The 15,210-nt window shown below is 47.9% G+C and overlaps 1 protein-coding gene across 1 annotated transcript in view; it reads left to right on the forward strand.

The window, feature by feature from the left end:
* Positions 1 to 15,194, forward strand: part of LOC121360238 (dentin matrix acidic phosphoprotein 1-like) — a 27,610-nt gene extending 12,416 nt beyond the window's left edge. The window contains exons 2-5 of the mRNA XM_041479931.1: positions 12,296 to 12,366; positions 12,467 to 12,508; positions 12,988 to 13,242; positions 13,361 to 15,194. Of these exons, the coding sequence (XP_041335865.1) occupies positions 12,313 to 12,366; positions 12,467 to 12,508; positions 12,988 to 13,242; positions 13,361 to 14,614 (1,605 nt within the window). The 5' untranslated portion in view covers positions 12,296 to 12,312 and the 3' untranslated portion in view covers positions 14,615 to 15,194. The remainder of the gene's footprint in view (positions 1 to 12,295; positions 12,367 to 12,466; positions 12,509 to 12,987; positions 13,243 to 13,360) is intronic.
* The last annotated feature ends 16 nt before the right edge of the window (positions 15,195 to 15,210 follow it).

Genomic DNA, 15,210 nt, shown 5'->3' on the forward strand with positions numbered 1-15,210 from the left:
CTTTTTTCTTTCCTCAGAAGAAAGAAAGCTTGACTTCCTTCTGGAGGCTTCTTGTGCTGAATTTGGAATTCAGTTTTTTATATTCTGGAAAATGAATTTTTGGCACAGCTTTTTTGACTCAAAAGGCTGCCCTTCTCTACTGTCTTTTTTGACTTCAAAGGCAATGCCTGGAGTCCTTTCAAGATTAGCAAGCATCTCTGGAGCATAATAATAAATGTGTATGAACTGCTGATGAGTATATTGAAACTGAGTTATGTCGCAAGAGCTTTATATTTTGTAAGAAAAATCTTACAAAGTGTGGCTTATCATTTAAAACTTTTAAAAATCACAGAGACACAAAGTTAAAGGTCTGCTTATGTGTTCTTTTTGTGGCCTGCTACTTGGTCAGCTCTGCATCTAAAATCAGGTTCTCTTGAATACAGATTATGTGGTTGCAATTTATCTTTTGCTCTAATCCAGGAGCCCTCCATCACCAGTGTTTTATTCCATACAGCAGTAGTTCTGCCTACTTCCACATTACAATTCCTTTACTTTCTCACACTGAGTTTTCCAACCCTTCAGCAATCTCAGTTAGTCAAAACCCTGTTGTGGCTTTTTATTTCTTATTGTACCTGCATTAAATGCTGTACTGGATGCAATTCTGTCTGTGATTTTCATGATGCCTGGGAAGACAAGAAGTGCCAGGCAGAGCTCCTATTCCCTGGATGTATGGAATGAGTCACGCTTCCCGGTGTGTGGAAAGCAGCTCCAAACGGGGCCAAGGCTCCAGCACGGCTGCCCCTGTGCTGCTGCTATATCAGGCTTTGTCTGTGGTGTAGTCAGGGTGTTAGAGACTCTCATCCCTCTCTCCTGAGAGCTGCTGCTCTGGACTGTGTCGTTCTTGACCACAGTGCCTGCATAGATTGAAATTATATGTTTAAAAAGGAGGGAGAGAAATAAACATCTTGCCCAGCTGGGGAACATTTGAATCCCATTGGGGAGGAGCTATTTTAAAGCTCAGACTGAAAGATGGCTATTTTTGCCCTTCAGCCAGACAGACTCAGCTAATGGTCTAAATTGTTCAAACAATTTTCTTGACCAAATTCTTAAAAAGAGGAATGAAAATAAGCAGGAAGAGTCCTTAAGCCACCAAGAGGTAGACAGCGCTCTAACCTGAAAAGATCTTATCTATACCCTTCTGTTCTATAGGGCTGTAGAGATGTGCTTTATTTTTATTGCTGTAGTGTGCATTTGCTTTAATAATGAGCCAAAGAGATTAAGTTCAGTATGAGGATTTTAAGAGCAATTCTGCTGAAAACACATTGTGGAGGTTGTCCAATCTCTACGTCTGTCTCAAGAGCAGGTTATTATTTCACTTAATCATTTTAGATGCACAGCACGGCTGGAGGCTTTCGAGGAAGTGTAACACAGCAGGGACTGCTCAGTGTGGCTCATCTTCCTTGTTTCTGATGTTCTGCTGAGCACTTTCCTAAAAACTGCCTGTAGATGGGTTTAAATCTTAGGGTAGGGGGAAAACAAGTTTTATATTATGCATGGGTGCCATTTCATTGGATTTCCAACCTAACTGCCCTGTGAAGCAGCTCTGCAGCTGTTTGGGAGCACCATGAAGCAAATATAAGTGGAGCAAAAAGCCAAGTCCACTTGTGATGGGGAATCTGATGTAAAAAGTGTGTCAATACACACAAAGGAGTTTGTCAAGGCTGTTTATTTAGTGAGTGCGGTGATCTTTGGTGATGACAGAAGGACAATGAAGCTGGTGAGGGGTCTGGAGTACAAGTCTGTTGAGGAATGGCTGAGGAAGCTGGGGGTGTTTAGCCTGGAAAAAAAGGAGGCTCAAGGGAAACCTTATCAGTCTCTGCAACTGCCTGAAAGGAGGGTATAGCCAGGTGGGGGTCAGTCGCTTCTCCCCAGCAACCAGCAGCAGGACGAGAAGACTGCCTCCAGCTGTGCCAGGGGAGGTTTAGGTTGTAAATTAGGAAGAATTTCTTCACAAGAAAGGGTGATTGGACATTGGAGTGGGCTGCCCAGGGACATGGTGGAGTCACCATCACTGGAGCTGTTTATGGAAAGAATGGGTGTGGCACTCAGTGCCATGGTCTGGTTGGCATGGTGGTGTTTGGTCACGGGTTGGACTTGATTGCTGAGATCTTTTCCAACCTAAGTGATTCTGTGATAAGCAGCAAAGCCTTGGTTCATAAGGAGACAAGGATTGTGAAACACTGCAATTAATCTGCTTTTTGTTGTTTCAGAACAGCATGGTCTTAGCATGGAGTGTCACCCTCTCCTGTCATGGTCCTGGTTCTGCTGATATCCCTTATAGTGTGTGACTTGTTTCAGCTCTAATGCTTGGTCTGTCTTCCTCAGGAATCAGAAAAACCCAAGTGTGATTTTGTACAGCTAAACGAGCTTGTCCTGCTCCTTTCTTACCCTGCCCCCAAGTCAGCATTTCAGAGAGCTTCCCTCACTCCTGGGAGCTTGGGGACAGCAGCTCTTGGGGCATTTTGGCTTGGCTGTGCACAACTAGACATTTCCCTGAATCAGGAAGCTGCTTTTAGGATTTTCAGGGCACAGGAGAGTTTTGGTACCCTCCCCATGGCATTGTGTCCCCAGTTTCTGGGTGACTGCTTCCCTCTTCCCTCAGGTTTTTCCCCTTGCTTTGTGCATCCTCAACTCCGTGCAACTGCCTGTTCCTCAAATAGAAATAAATACTAAGGAGAGTGTGTTATTCATGCCAGCACAAAGGTCAGGCTACTATCAAACCTGCCATCTGCGTGTGTGATGTCTCACAGCCTCTCGAAAGACAAAAATGGGGCTGTGGGAGAGTGGGTGTAATGTCTGTAATGTCTGTTGTTCAGCCAGCCAGGGGTTTAAAAATACCACTTGTGAGTGACATGATGACAGTAGTTTTAGAAGGCAATCCACACCCAGCACGTTTCAGTTTCCTGATGGGAAAGGTATTTGAAGAAGAGTTTATATCAAAACAAAATTTACTAAAGAAGAAGGGAACAGGACACTGAGGGGAGATAAATATCTGTGGTGGAGTGGCTGGTGGCTTTCACTGCAGTCCTAATGCCTGTTTGGGGTTGCTCAGGGCACTGGATTTGTACTGGGGAGAGGGGAGCAAAGGGGCAATGAGATGGGTGAGCTGGGAGGGTGATAAGCTTTCCTGGGGGTAGCAGGGACCTTCTGTCAGGAAGGGAGGAGTGAGGAGAAACACTCTTGCCTTAAGGTACCCTTCATCTCCTGCTTCCCAGCATCAGGAACACGGAAGGCATTTAACATGGACTCATTTCCTCTTTAGGCAAAGGTTTGGGTTTAGAGAAGGCTCAGTGTAGTTGAGCTGGTTTAAAGTTTGTGTCTGATCCTCAGTGAACTCCTCAGATTTTTTTTATAGAGATCCATCTCACCTCTTTTTAGGGTTGCCAAATTACTTTTTGGGTGAAGACTTCCTGGATGATTCCAGATGATCATGTCTGGTTATACTCTGGTATTCAAGATGTGCCTCACGTAGTAAAACTTCAATTCCTATTTATTGAATTTTCTTGTTCTTTATTTTTATTTAAAGAACTTAGTTTATTTCTTTGGCATTGCAGAAACTCCTGGTAAATTATACAATGCAGTTACAAAAGTGTTCCCATTGTCTTTTGTCTAAATTAAGTGGTAGTAAAGGAGCAGAGCATTCTTTTGATAGACCTTTTTGGAGGCTATTTTTCATTAAAAGGGGTTTTGACTTTATTCTTTTAATCAAAGACTGGTTTTCATTTCCAAGCACCCTTCTCTAGTGCTGTAGCAACAACTTCCTGTCTGTATGAGTTATGCTAATTTCAGTGCTGAAAAGTCCAAAAATAGCTGAGGAGAGACGAATCAAATTATAGTTTTGCCATGGGATGAGGTAGTGGGACGGAAAAGGATGCTGTACCTTCTCTCTGTGTGGGCATGGTTGCCTGTCTCTCTGTACTTAGAAGGAAGGCCCAAACTGGGAGCAAGCAAAGCACTTGTGTGGAAGTACCACCTTATAGAGATCCCTGGCTGTTGCCTGCTTTGCCCCAGAAATTCATCTCCTGAGGTCCACGGCCATTAAAGAACAGCCTGTCAGCAGCACCCACATTGTGTAGAGCAAGATCTCCATGGCCACCATTTCAGGATCTAATCATTACAGAAAAGGAAAGAAAGGATAATACTTTGGAATATTTCTACATGTAAAATTCTCCATAATACTATATATTTTCTAGTTTCTTTGTTATCTCCTAAAGGCAGAAATTTTAGCCCAAGTTCTGGTGAGCTGTGCATCACTCAGTGGTCTGCAGTACCCAGCCCATGCCCAACTCTTGCTCCTATATGTCAGCCCCTCTGTGAAGCATCCCACACCTCCATCATGGAGCATTTCCCTGTGCTGCGCTGTGATGGAATCATGACTATTAGCCCCTTGTTGGTTGTGAGGCCGTCCTGGTACAGTGCAGCAAAGGCTGGGTTTGTTAATGGGAAATGGCTGAGGGGGGTTTGATGATGTCTCTTTGAATGCACTGTTTGCGCTAATGCTCAGCTAACTCACGCTGGCTGTGTTTTGGGTTTTGGTTTCATTGAAAGGAAAAAAGGGGAAGTGAATCAAATGGAAACCTCCCTTTATTCCATTTATTTTTCAGTTGGAGGGAATGGAAAGATTTGAGCTTACCTGCTGGAGCACATTAGTCATATGAAGAGATGATGGCTGTGGGCATGGGCAAGATTTGAACGTGGGCTGGGTAGTGAAGTGCTTAAGCCCACGGTGCTGAGAGGATTATGGTTGAGATGGATCAGCTTATGTGATTCTCGCCTGATTTCTTCAATAAGGAGTGCCAAGACCCTGCTGAAGGTAAAAGGATGCTCTGGCACATAAGCTGGGGTGATGCTTCCAGGGACCCTCCTGCGATCCCATGTGATTGGGCAGACAAAGGAAGTCCTTTCATGGCTTTGCAATCCCATTTGGGTTGGTTCTGGAGAGGAGCCTGGTGGAAGACAGAGGTGATGTTGCCACTTCCTTGTAGAAAGCCACAAAGTGTACCATGTAATTACATCTGGGCAGAGCAGGGCAGCTCCCACAGCACGGTTACGTATGTGACTGGAGCAGGCAGTGCCGGAATTTGCAGATTTGTCAGGAGTCAGAAATACTAGAAACAGTCAGGAAAGGTTTTGTCAATAACTGAAGCCCTGAAGTTACTAAAAGAAGTTGGAGGCAGGCTTTGTGTTCCTGCTCCTGCTGTGGGACCATGCAGGTAGGGAACAGGCAGCACATGGTCTTGACCGTGCTTCCCCAGGCAGCACCTTGTTCTCATTTGTTTGCGTCAGTCTTCCCTGCTTGCATATCAAACATATTTTCACATCTTTTTGTTTGTGACTGGTTATGCAAAATCAAATTCTGTGCACGAGGGTCAATGCTTACCCAGTATTCATTTCTTACAAGCTTTGTTTTTTAAGATTCCTCCTTCTTATCTCCTGTGCAATAATCTTTTATGCATTCAGCATTCAGAAAAAAAACCACCAGTAATGAGAGACTATTCCAGCAGGAATAGTGCAGAGGAACTAGACTGACTCAAAAAGTGTTGATTGGCATGTGCAATCAACATATGCAGCTGCTTTGAGGTGTACCATTGAATTCTACTGGAAGTTTAACAGAGTGTGAATGAGTTGTGTAAGAATTCATCTGTCATTTACAGCAGCCCATTTAAGGTGATTTGTATGAAATTACAAAGAACAACTGGAGGGGCAGGGGGAATGGTTAGGAAGTTTTATTTATTGATAAATCAGACAAGGAAGAGTGTTAAAGTCATCACGGAAGAGTGAAGGCTGGATCCAGCCTTCATGATTGGTATCTGAATTGGGTGAATTGACTACTGAGAGAATGAGTTGAAGATCTCATAAATGTAGGTCTTAAAAGCAAACAGCTTCAATTCCTACTGCAGTCCCTGTGAAAGTGGAGCAGAAATGCAGACCCCTGTCTCAGGATCAGGGGTGTTGGAACCCAGGACATCTCTCTGGATGCCCTGGATGGTGTAGTATATGTAGTTTTTAGTATAAAAGATGGCACCAGCCCGAGAGGCGGGGAGAGTGCACTCGGCTGTCCTGCTGAAAAGACCTCGGCTGGGCAAAGAGAAAATATTGTAGATAAGAATTAATAAACAAGATTGAAGACCGAAAAACCTTAGAGTCCAGACTCGTTCTTCGAAAGTGCGGCCACCCAGAACCACTTTTCCCGTATCGGGGTAGAGACAAATAACAGCAAACCCCGATAAGGGGTGGCTGCTGTCAGTTGCCATGGTGATGTTCCTGAGCTGTATTTTAGCATGCTGGCAGTCAGCTGTACACAGCTTCCCTGGGAAGTGCACACCGGCATTTTGGCTGCTGGCTGAGTACTTGACAGGTTTGTCACCAACAATCTCACATACTGTTTTCAGGAAAACAACATCCAGTAAGCAATTCCAAATTTTTCTTTGTTGCCCTGATATTCAGAACATGCTTATACTGCTTAAGCTTGGCCTACCCCTCCTCCCAGTATTTAACGACCTTTTTAGGAACAACGGAAAACCAAGAAACATCTCCTTGGATTTAATACTTGTTTCTTGCTGAACAGCAGTTTATCATAAGCATGTAGATTCCTGTATAGAGTAGCTTCTATGGGATTTTTGTTGCATAGACCGTTGTGCAATATGGATTATTGTGGAAGATGTGGGTACAGCACTCACATAATAATAGTTAATAAAAAGTTAGATTGTGAACCAAATGAAAGTCACCAGATGTGTGATGTGGTGTGCTTTTGTTTTCTGTGGTTGTATTAGTTGAGACTTCTCTGGCTTTGTGAGTTGTTTGGCATTGCTTGGGTTTTGGTAGTGAGGGGTTTCAGGTTTGGTGGTTTTTTTGTGGTGGAGGGGGTTTTTTGCCTTTTTTTTTTTTCTGTTTGGGTTTTCTTTTCTTGGTTCCTCATGTTATTTTTTTTTTAAGTTATTAGGATTTTGAGGATTCAAATGTCCTTTGGAGGTATGAGCCAAATTGCTGATGATCTCTTGCTCAGAGCTGCACTGACGGTGTCAGTTTTTCCAGGCTCCCAGGGGACTGTGGTAGTTCTTCCTGTCCAGCAACACCGAGAAGCAATAAATTTAGCCTGAGTGAGCCATAATGACAGTACAGGAATCAGAGGACTCCTGACCGCTCTCCAAGAGGGTCTGGCTCTTCATACAAACATCTTCATCCCTTGAGCTGCCAGCCCTGTCCTGACTTCTCTGCCCTCTCTGGGCAGCCTGTGCCTCCGCACTACCCGTTTGCACTCCTGCAGTGCCTGTTTCATACAATCCATTGCCACCAGTCGTTTCCTTCTGATGTTTTTGTCCCCTCCAACAAGAAATCAGGGTGCTGTGACTCAGGAGACAGAAACACACCTGACCTGCACAAATAGCACAACTGCCCCTATGTCACCCTGAGTAATTCACTGATGTGATCAGGAGAAAGGCTGGCCCCTGATCACTGCCATATTTCCCTTCCTGAGAGCACTGACACTATGCTGCGTTCCAGATCTTTGCAGTTCCAGTTGGATGGGAGCAAGCACAGGGTGAAAGCTGCAGAAAGCTTTTCATATTAAGGCTGCGTTATTGTTCCACTTCCAGCTTGTGATTGACATACTTACTGCTCTCGCCTCCCAAGGGGTCGAATTGTGAGCAGGAAGTGATTGTAAAAGATACTGTACTCTGAATGAGATGTTAGGAGCTGTAATTACCCTCTAGTGTCTGTATGATTACTGCTGTCAATGCTGAGCTATTGACAGTCCAGTGTCACTGGGCTGGAGCTGGAGTTCCAGTAGTAGTAGTCTGGAGCTACCTGGTAGCTGTGCCAGCACCGTCAAAACAGGTCCTGCTGTGAGGCAGAGCTGAGCATCTGTCCCTTCCCTTATTTTGACTGAAGGCAGCAAGATGCAGTAGTGCCTGTGTGCAGGAAGGTGTGTTGGATCTAACAGTGGCCAGGCAGAAATGATCCACATCTGATGAAGTCACAGCCTCAAATTAGTGAATTCAGGCAAGTTGGTGGATGAATATAGATTTATAGGACCTGACAATCCAGTCACACACGTCTGGCAGGGATGGCACAAAGCACCTGTCCAGCCATGAGCTCCAGCTGCAGTGGGCATGATGTGGATAGCAATTATTGCTCCTTCTGTTTTGCTTTGGCAAAAGTGGCACAGAGCAGGTACAACACCTGTGAGCCTTTGTCCCAACAGACCACCGGGGCAATATGCTGGTTTTGCTGGAGGTCATTGCTCAGAGTAGGATGGTAGAAAAATGCTATAAATAGACATATATAGAGTGTGGGTCTGGCACAAGAGGTGGGAAGTGAGGGATTTTGGGAGCTTGTCTTGCATAGGTTTTGGGAAAGGGCATTGTGCATCTTGTGAGTAGGATAAGATCAGCACCTCCCTTTGACGTGTCACAGAGACATCTGTGATATCTGAAATAGGTGCCTGAAATACAGCAAACGACTGGTGCCTTTAAAGTGCCTTTTTTCTCTGGCTGTAGAGGAAACTCCATGGCCGACATGGAATAGGGTTAATGATCCTACCCCCTGTGCTGACAGGACACCAGGGGAGAGGGCTGTTGGTCTTGCGCAGAGGTCTAGCTTAGCAGGTGCCTTGTGTGTGTCTGTATTTCAGGGCCCCTGGACTCAGGCTCCTGTGAGATGTTCTTTTCCAGCAAGGAGAAGTAACAAATTTTAGAGGCTTAGAAGAAATCAAGCTTGTGCATGGCTCTATGCTGTGACAAATATGCTGGTAGTTCCATATCACAGCATTTGTAGCTGTTAGGCTTGCTCCCCGAAGGAGCTGGAATATCAGTGTTGCTCTTCAAACCCCTAAAATGTCATCATTAGCTACTAGGCTCTGTGTCGTGTTAATGCAGTGAATCGCAGACAGTGTTTACTCAGGTAACAAAATGAAACTGTGTTATAATACCTGTCACCAGAAAGTGTGGGGGAAAGTGATTTGGATTTGGATCTGACCATAAGGTAGGAGCTGGTGCTGAGTGTTTGGTTGAGTACTGAGGACATGTGCCTTGGGTCCTGCTCTCATCCTAGTCTTCCCTGCTCCCGTCATTCACTGATCCTTTTCCTTTTGATGCTGCTGTCAAAATTGTTAAGTCTACTCAGGAGAGAAGTGCACCAGCAACATTAATATTATTAAAATACCCTGGACTGGAAAAAAAAGAGGGAACAGTGGTTTTTACAACACTATTTAGTTCTTGAGTTTTTGATGCTGAACTGTCTTGATCAGTGCAGGAGAGCAGCTGTTATGTTCTTCCTCCACCAGCTGGCTGGCTGTAGTGCAAGCTTGTCTTTTGGCTTTGGTGTCTCTTATCCCTCCTGCTGTCTGCACTCATTTCTTTGTTCTCATGAACACTAAGCAGTCCAGACTGTCAAACAGAGGAGTGATATTCCTGCATCTTCTTACCAGCCCTGCCAGTCTTCTAGTTTCTGACTTGGTAGTCTGAGGGTGCCAACTTTAACCTGGCCAGGCTTCCCCCATCTTCCTTTCAGGGACTGAGAATCTTGGTAGGATAGGACTTGGGGAAATGCCCAGTGGCATTTAAAACACCCAACAGATAGCTGCTGCTCCCCCCCTCAATCCATTTCACACCTCTGCTGTAACAACAATAATCCTTAGTATTACTTTATATAAGGTTAATTGTAAGGTTGCAATATGTGGGCTGGGGTTTCCTTTCCTTGAAAAACAGAGGCAGGGGCAATCTGGCTAATTCTGTAGGATGACCTCTGGAAGGGATTTGGGGCACAGACCTCATCGATGGACCCAGGGCTATTGGAGGTTACAGGGTTGTGGGTCAGGTCAGCATGCTGTCAGTGAGCATTGTTGGGTGTGCTGGTGCTGCAGGTGTTTCAGGCCGATGCAAAGGAGGGAAGTGACCTTGGGGTAGCGTCTGGAGGGGCAATGGGTGATGTGTGTTATAAGAGAGCCAGGCATGCAGAGCTTGGTGTTTATCTCTTTCTTGCACCACAGCACCTGGACACCAGATCTTTGGGGGCTAAGTTAAATGCAGGTTTGATATTTAAAAAAAAAAAAAAAAAAAAAAAAAGACAAAACATGGTAATTGTTGGAGGTGCTTAAAAAAGGTTGGCAACATGAACTCATATCTGGCTGGGGACAGGGGTATAATTTTGACACAGGTCAAAAGGAAAATACATCCCACGGTATCTGCGGCAGGGGTCAGGTGGGGAAGAAGAGGGAAAACATCTGCTGAAGGTATGGACACAGGAATGAGCAGCTTGATGGTGACCATCTTGAGGCCAAGGGGCTGTGGGGAAAGCAATGGGGCCACAGTGGCACTGGGGCCTCCCTGCATGGGGCACAGGAGGAAGGAGAAAAATTATACTCATCACATTCAGCACCTTACAGTCTTTGCAGGACAGACACGCATGGACTGTGGGCTGGTAATGAGGGGGGGAACAGCAGGAGATTGTGAGGATGAAATCACACCAGCAGCAGACTGACATGTCTGGTTTCACAAGATGCTCTGTCCGGCATGAGACATGCCATCTGGATGCTGTTTTCTACAGCCTGAGCAAATTCAGATAACCTGCAGTTTACAGAGCTCTGGCTCAATCCTGACCCTGCCCAAGTTTCCTTCAGTCATTTATTTCACAGTGCCAACATCTCCTGTGAATGCCAGCAAAGCTGCAGCCCTGTCCATGTCCCCATGGCACATACCTGGAAAACTCTGGCCTGAGTTTTCCAGAGCAGAGGTAGCATCCCTTCCCTGTCCAGCAACTGGAAGGAGCACTGGAATGCTACACTCAGTGCAGAGTGTGGGATGCTCCCTATACACCTCCATTTGGTATTTCCCTTCTTCCTGGCACAAGTGCCCGTGTGGGCATGAAAATGAGTACTCTCTTTCTGGGGTGGTTTTGTGCTCCTGCCCCAAGGTACAGGACAAGGCTGAGACCTGGCAGGGAAATGGTCCCTGTGTGTTTCAGCACCCTGGCCCATGGCACAGGGCAGACTCTGCTCCCAAGGTTAGGTTGCACAGGTTAGGAGGATGCCGTCCCTGGGATGGGGTCCAATGCTTGGCGTGGGTGACGATGTAGTTGTTTGCATGTGTCATGGAGGGAAGTGTGTGAATGGGATAAATTTAGCAGTCAAAACACAGGGCCAGCACAGTCCGCCATTAACTGCCCTCCCGTCTCATCATCCTGCAACCACAAGGAGCTTTTTTAGGGCCAGTGTCCTGGCGGAGGCCAGAGGAAGCGTGGGAGGCCAGTTCCCGGTGACACCTCCAGGTGCAGCAGCACTGCCGGTGGTGCCATTGGCTGCCCCCGGCCCGGGGCTGGCACTGAGCAGCAGTTAAATGCCTGCCCGGCCACCCTGTGACATACAGCCCGCAGCATTCCAACACAGGCAGCCAGTTCATCCCTTCCCCAGCACCACAGGAGACACAGGCTTGCATCACACCTTGAGGTAAAGGTCTTGGTTTCTTTGGGTTGATCTGGCATTACCTGGAGGGAAAATGGCAACGTTTGGGAAAAGGGGTTGAAGATTTCCTCACAAGTTTTGGTTGAAAGCAGGAGGCTTATCATCTGGGATGTAGGTGTTGCTTTGTCAGGGAAGAAATCAGAAGTGTGCTCATTCCAGCATGTTATGGGTGCAGGGTGATGTTCAGTGTGTTTAGTGTATCCCATAGGGATGAGGTGCTGGGTTGCTTAAAGAAAATTCTTGGAAAATGAGAGCAGAGCTGAAGGAAAGCTCCCACTGCTTTATCTGCCTGCCAGGCAGCAGTGCTGCTGGGGTGCCCACCCAGAGGGCTATGGAGATGCAGCTCTCTGAGGTGTTATCTCATTGGGATGCTCCACTTTGGAATGGTGGGAGATTTTATGAGGCTGTGGGGACCACTCCAGGTGGGAGGTGCAGCTCTGCAGCCCATGGTCTCACAGTGCTGCCCATCTGAGGTGCAGGCTCCTGTCACAACCACTGAGCTCAGCTGGGTGGTGACATTACTATGGGAACAGAAAACTCAGGAGAGCTTTCCTGCTCCTTAATGATGCTCAGACAAATAATCTGCCAGTACATAGCTGGGTATTTCAAATCCCAAATTAAAGGGAGGTTTCTGCACAGGAGGTGCCAGGAGGTGGCACAAGGACAAATCCCTGGCTTGTTTGATGATGCACCAGGCTGAGCACTGTGATTTGGGAAGGCTTTGTGGGGCCAAGTTCCAGCCAGAGGCACATGCAAAGGCTTTGCTCTAGCCTGCAAATATTGCATTCCTTGTTGCAGCCACAGGGACGACTGACATGAGGGCTGCATTCCTAGTGCTGCTCCTCTGGGCTGTGGCCTGTGCTTACCCTGTAAGTACTCCCTGGACTGACACTTCCACCCCAAACCCCTTGGTTTTGCCCAGCCAAGGCACACTGATCACTGATCAAATTGTCTCCCGGATGTGTTTAGGTGCCTGGCCATGAACCCACCCACCCCAGCGCCCTGCAGGAGGTAAGCCACAGGTGCCCCTGTCCCACAGGGAGCAGCCCCTCAGGGGGCAAGTCTGGGATGGGGAGCCAGCCCTGGGCAGGCATCCTTGGACCAGGTAGCTAGGAGTGGTCTGCTGCTTCTCTGGGTCTTTGAGCTTGTCTGTCTGCTCAGTCTTCTCAAGCTGGGTTGGTTTCACCCTGTTCTGACTTGCCTCCCTGAAAAAGTTCCCAGTTCACCTGACACCTTTTGCTGTGCTGGCCCTGAAAAAGGAGTTTCTGTGCTCTGAATTAGCGCAGCTTGGGCTTTTCTGGGCTGCCCTTTTGTTGGTGGGTACCATTTTATTTTGTATCTGCAGAAACAACTAAAGGGCTGAGGTGCAAAAATTAGAAAATACTTGAGCTCTTGCATGGCTTGGGAATGAGGTCCTGCAGCAGCAGCAGTAAACATGCTGTGGTTGGTGTTTAATAAATCAAAAGCACGATGTCATGTTTTGCCTGCAGGATACTGCAAATGAAGGTTACATCGGCAAGCTGGGCAACCACCTAGATGGTGGGGATGGCAGACATCCTCCTGCCAGTCCAGAGACAGGGGAAAATGCACTTTCCAGGGACCTGGCAGGTGGGAATGCTGTGGATGAGGAGCTGGGTGAGCTCAGTGGCCAAGATGTGGGAGACCAAGTTGGGCAGGCTCAGCACGTGAACCAGGTGGACCATGAAGACATGAGTGCCAACAATGGGAATGACCTTGGTTTCCTGGTGAGTGAGTGAGTGGAGAGGAATGTTTTGCTCTGCCAGGAAAGCTCCCTTGGCCCCAAAACTGGCATTGGTCAAGGCTGTGCTTGGCTTTGCATTCATCTGTTTGTCACCTCCATAGGAGGCGGATGCACGTGACACTGATGACGCTGACAATAGAGACCACTACGGCACCAGAGCCAACGGGTTTCCCTCCCATGGCGGCGGGTTCCTGGATGAGGAGGATGACAGTGGGGACGACACCTTCGATGCCAACGAGGAAGAGGAGAGGGATGAAGGCCCTACCTATGTGGCTGGTGCTAATGGGGCAGGGGAACACGAGCATGATACTGGCCATGGGGATGCCGGGGCTGGTGTGGGGCACAGCAGCAGCAGCAGCAGCGAAAGCACTGGGGCAGACCACCAACGCTACAGGAACTATGGCTTTGGGCACACCTACAGGCACAGAGGGGCCAGCAGCAGCAGCCAGGAGGTGGAGAGCTATGACTTCCAGGATGAAGCCATGCAGGGGGATGATCCCTCTGTCTTTGACGGCCCAGGCAGCAGCTACAGGATGCGCCACACTGGCCCCCGTGCTCTGGGGAACAGTGGGGAGAGTGCCCAGGGGGCTGGCTCCCACCACTGGGAGGAGGGTGACAGCAGGTCCCCTGAGGTGGAGGACGGTGACTCTGGAGAAGACAGCCCATCTGTGGAGAACAACAGTCAGTCAGAAGAGCCTGTTGACAGCCAGTCAGAGGAAAAAAGCTCCAGCCACTCCAAGGAGGATGGGGATGGGGATGGGGAGGACAACCCCTCCAGGAAAGATGAGGACAGAGAGTCCAGGGAGACCACTGATGAACAGTCAGATGAAGAGCCAGGGGAGACCCCAGAGGTGGTAAGAACCTTGAATGAGCACAGCAACAGTCAAACCTGGGAAGGTCAGGAGGACTGGGATTCTGCTGAGGGCAGGAGTGTGCTGTCTACACCTGACAGTGAGTCCAGGGAAGAAGAGGGTGAACTGAGCAAGTCCAGGGAAGATGAAGATGACCAGAGCCATTCCACAGAGGACACTGTGGAGGAGTCAGAGGAGGATGAGAATGACTCTGTGCCAAGCACATCAGCTGAGAGCCCAGAGTTGCCAGAGGATGAGAGCAGCCCAGAGGACAACACAGGTGAGGACAGCAGGTCCACAGAGAGCGACAACAGCGAGTCCCAGGAAGATGAGGATGATGCGGAGAGCCACTCCCAGGAGGATGCCACCCGTGAGTCCAGCAGCCACGGGGACGACAGCTCCCTGCAGAGCCTGGAGCACGGAGGCCGCAAGCAGCGGCTGGGCGCCCTCCGCCTCAGACCTGCTGCTGACTATGATGACAATGACTGCCAGGACGGGTACTGACCTGTGCCCCGTGGCCTCAGGGGCATGGAGGGTGTGGGGGTAGAAGGGGTTAATTTATTTGCCATATAGACTGGTTGACTTCTTCTCAAGAAGGTGCTGTGGTTAAAATGGAGTCAGGTTTGCCAGGGCTAGGCCTGGGCATGCTACACAGGGAGTTAAAGTGTTGCCAGTCACAGGGAGAACACAGAACCACAGCAAAAAAGGGTATTTTCTGTATCAAACTGGAGAGCAGCTGAGAGCTGTGAGTGCCAGCAGGGTGATGCTGCCCACTTGTCCCAGGGGCACAGTGGTGGCTTGGCACTCCTGGGGATGCTGGGCAGGTCCCTGTGTTCACCCCTTCTGTTTACTTACCACTGCCCTAAACACATCTGCCTAGACTCCAGTTGGAGCTTTCCATTAACTTTATGTCCAGCACATAAAAGGGAAAAGCTACAGCTGGTGTGCACATGTGGTGCATGGGCACAGCAGGGTGTGACGTACCACTTCAGGATGGGATGTATGTAATATTTTTATTATTTTGTAAGAAATGTACAGAAAACATTATACTGTATCCTTTTTGCACTTGTATTTCAAAGCTGAAATATACCCTGTTGATT

Source organism: Pyrgilauda ruficollis, unplaced genomic scaffold (assembly GCF_017590135.1).
Source record: "Pyrgilauda ruficollis isolate IOZ18807 unplaced genomic scaffold, ASM1759013v1 scaffold114, whole genome shotgun sequence".
In the NCBI taxonomy this organism is placed as follows: Eukaryota; Metazoa; Chordata; class Aves; order Passeriformes; family Passeridae; genus Pyrgilauda; species Pyrgilauda ruficollis.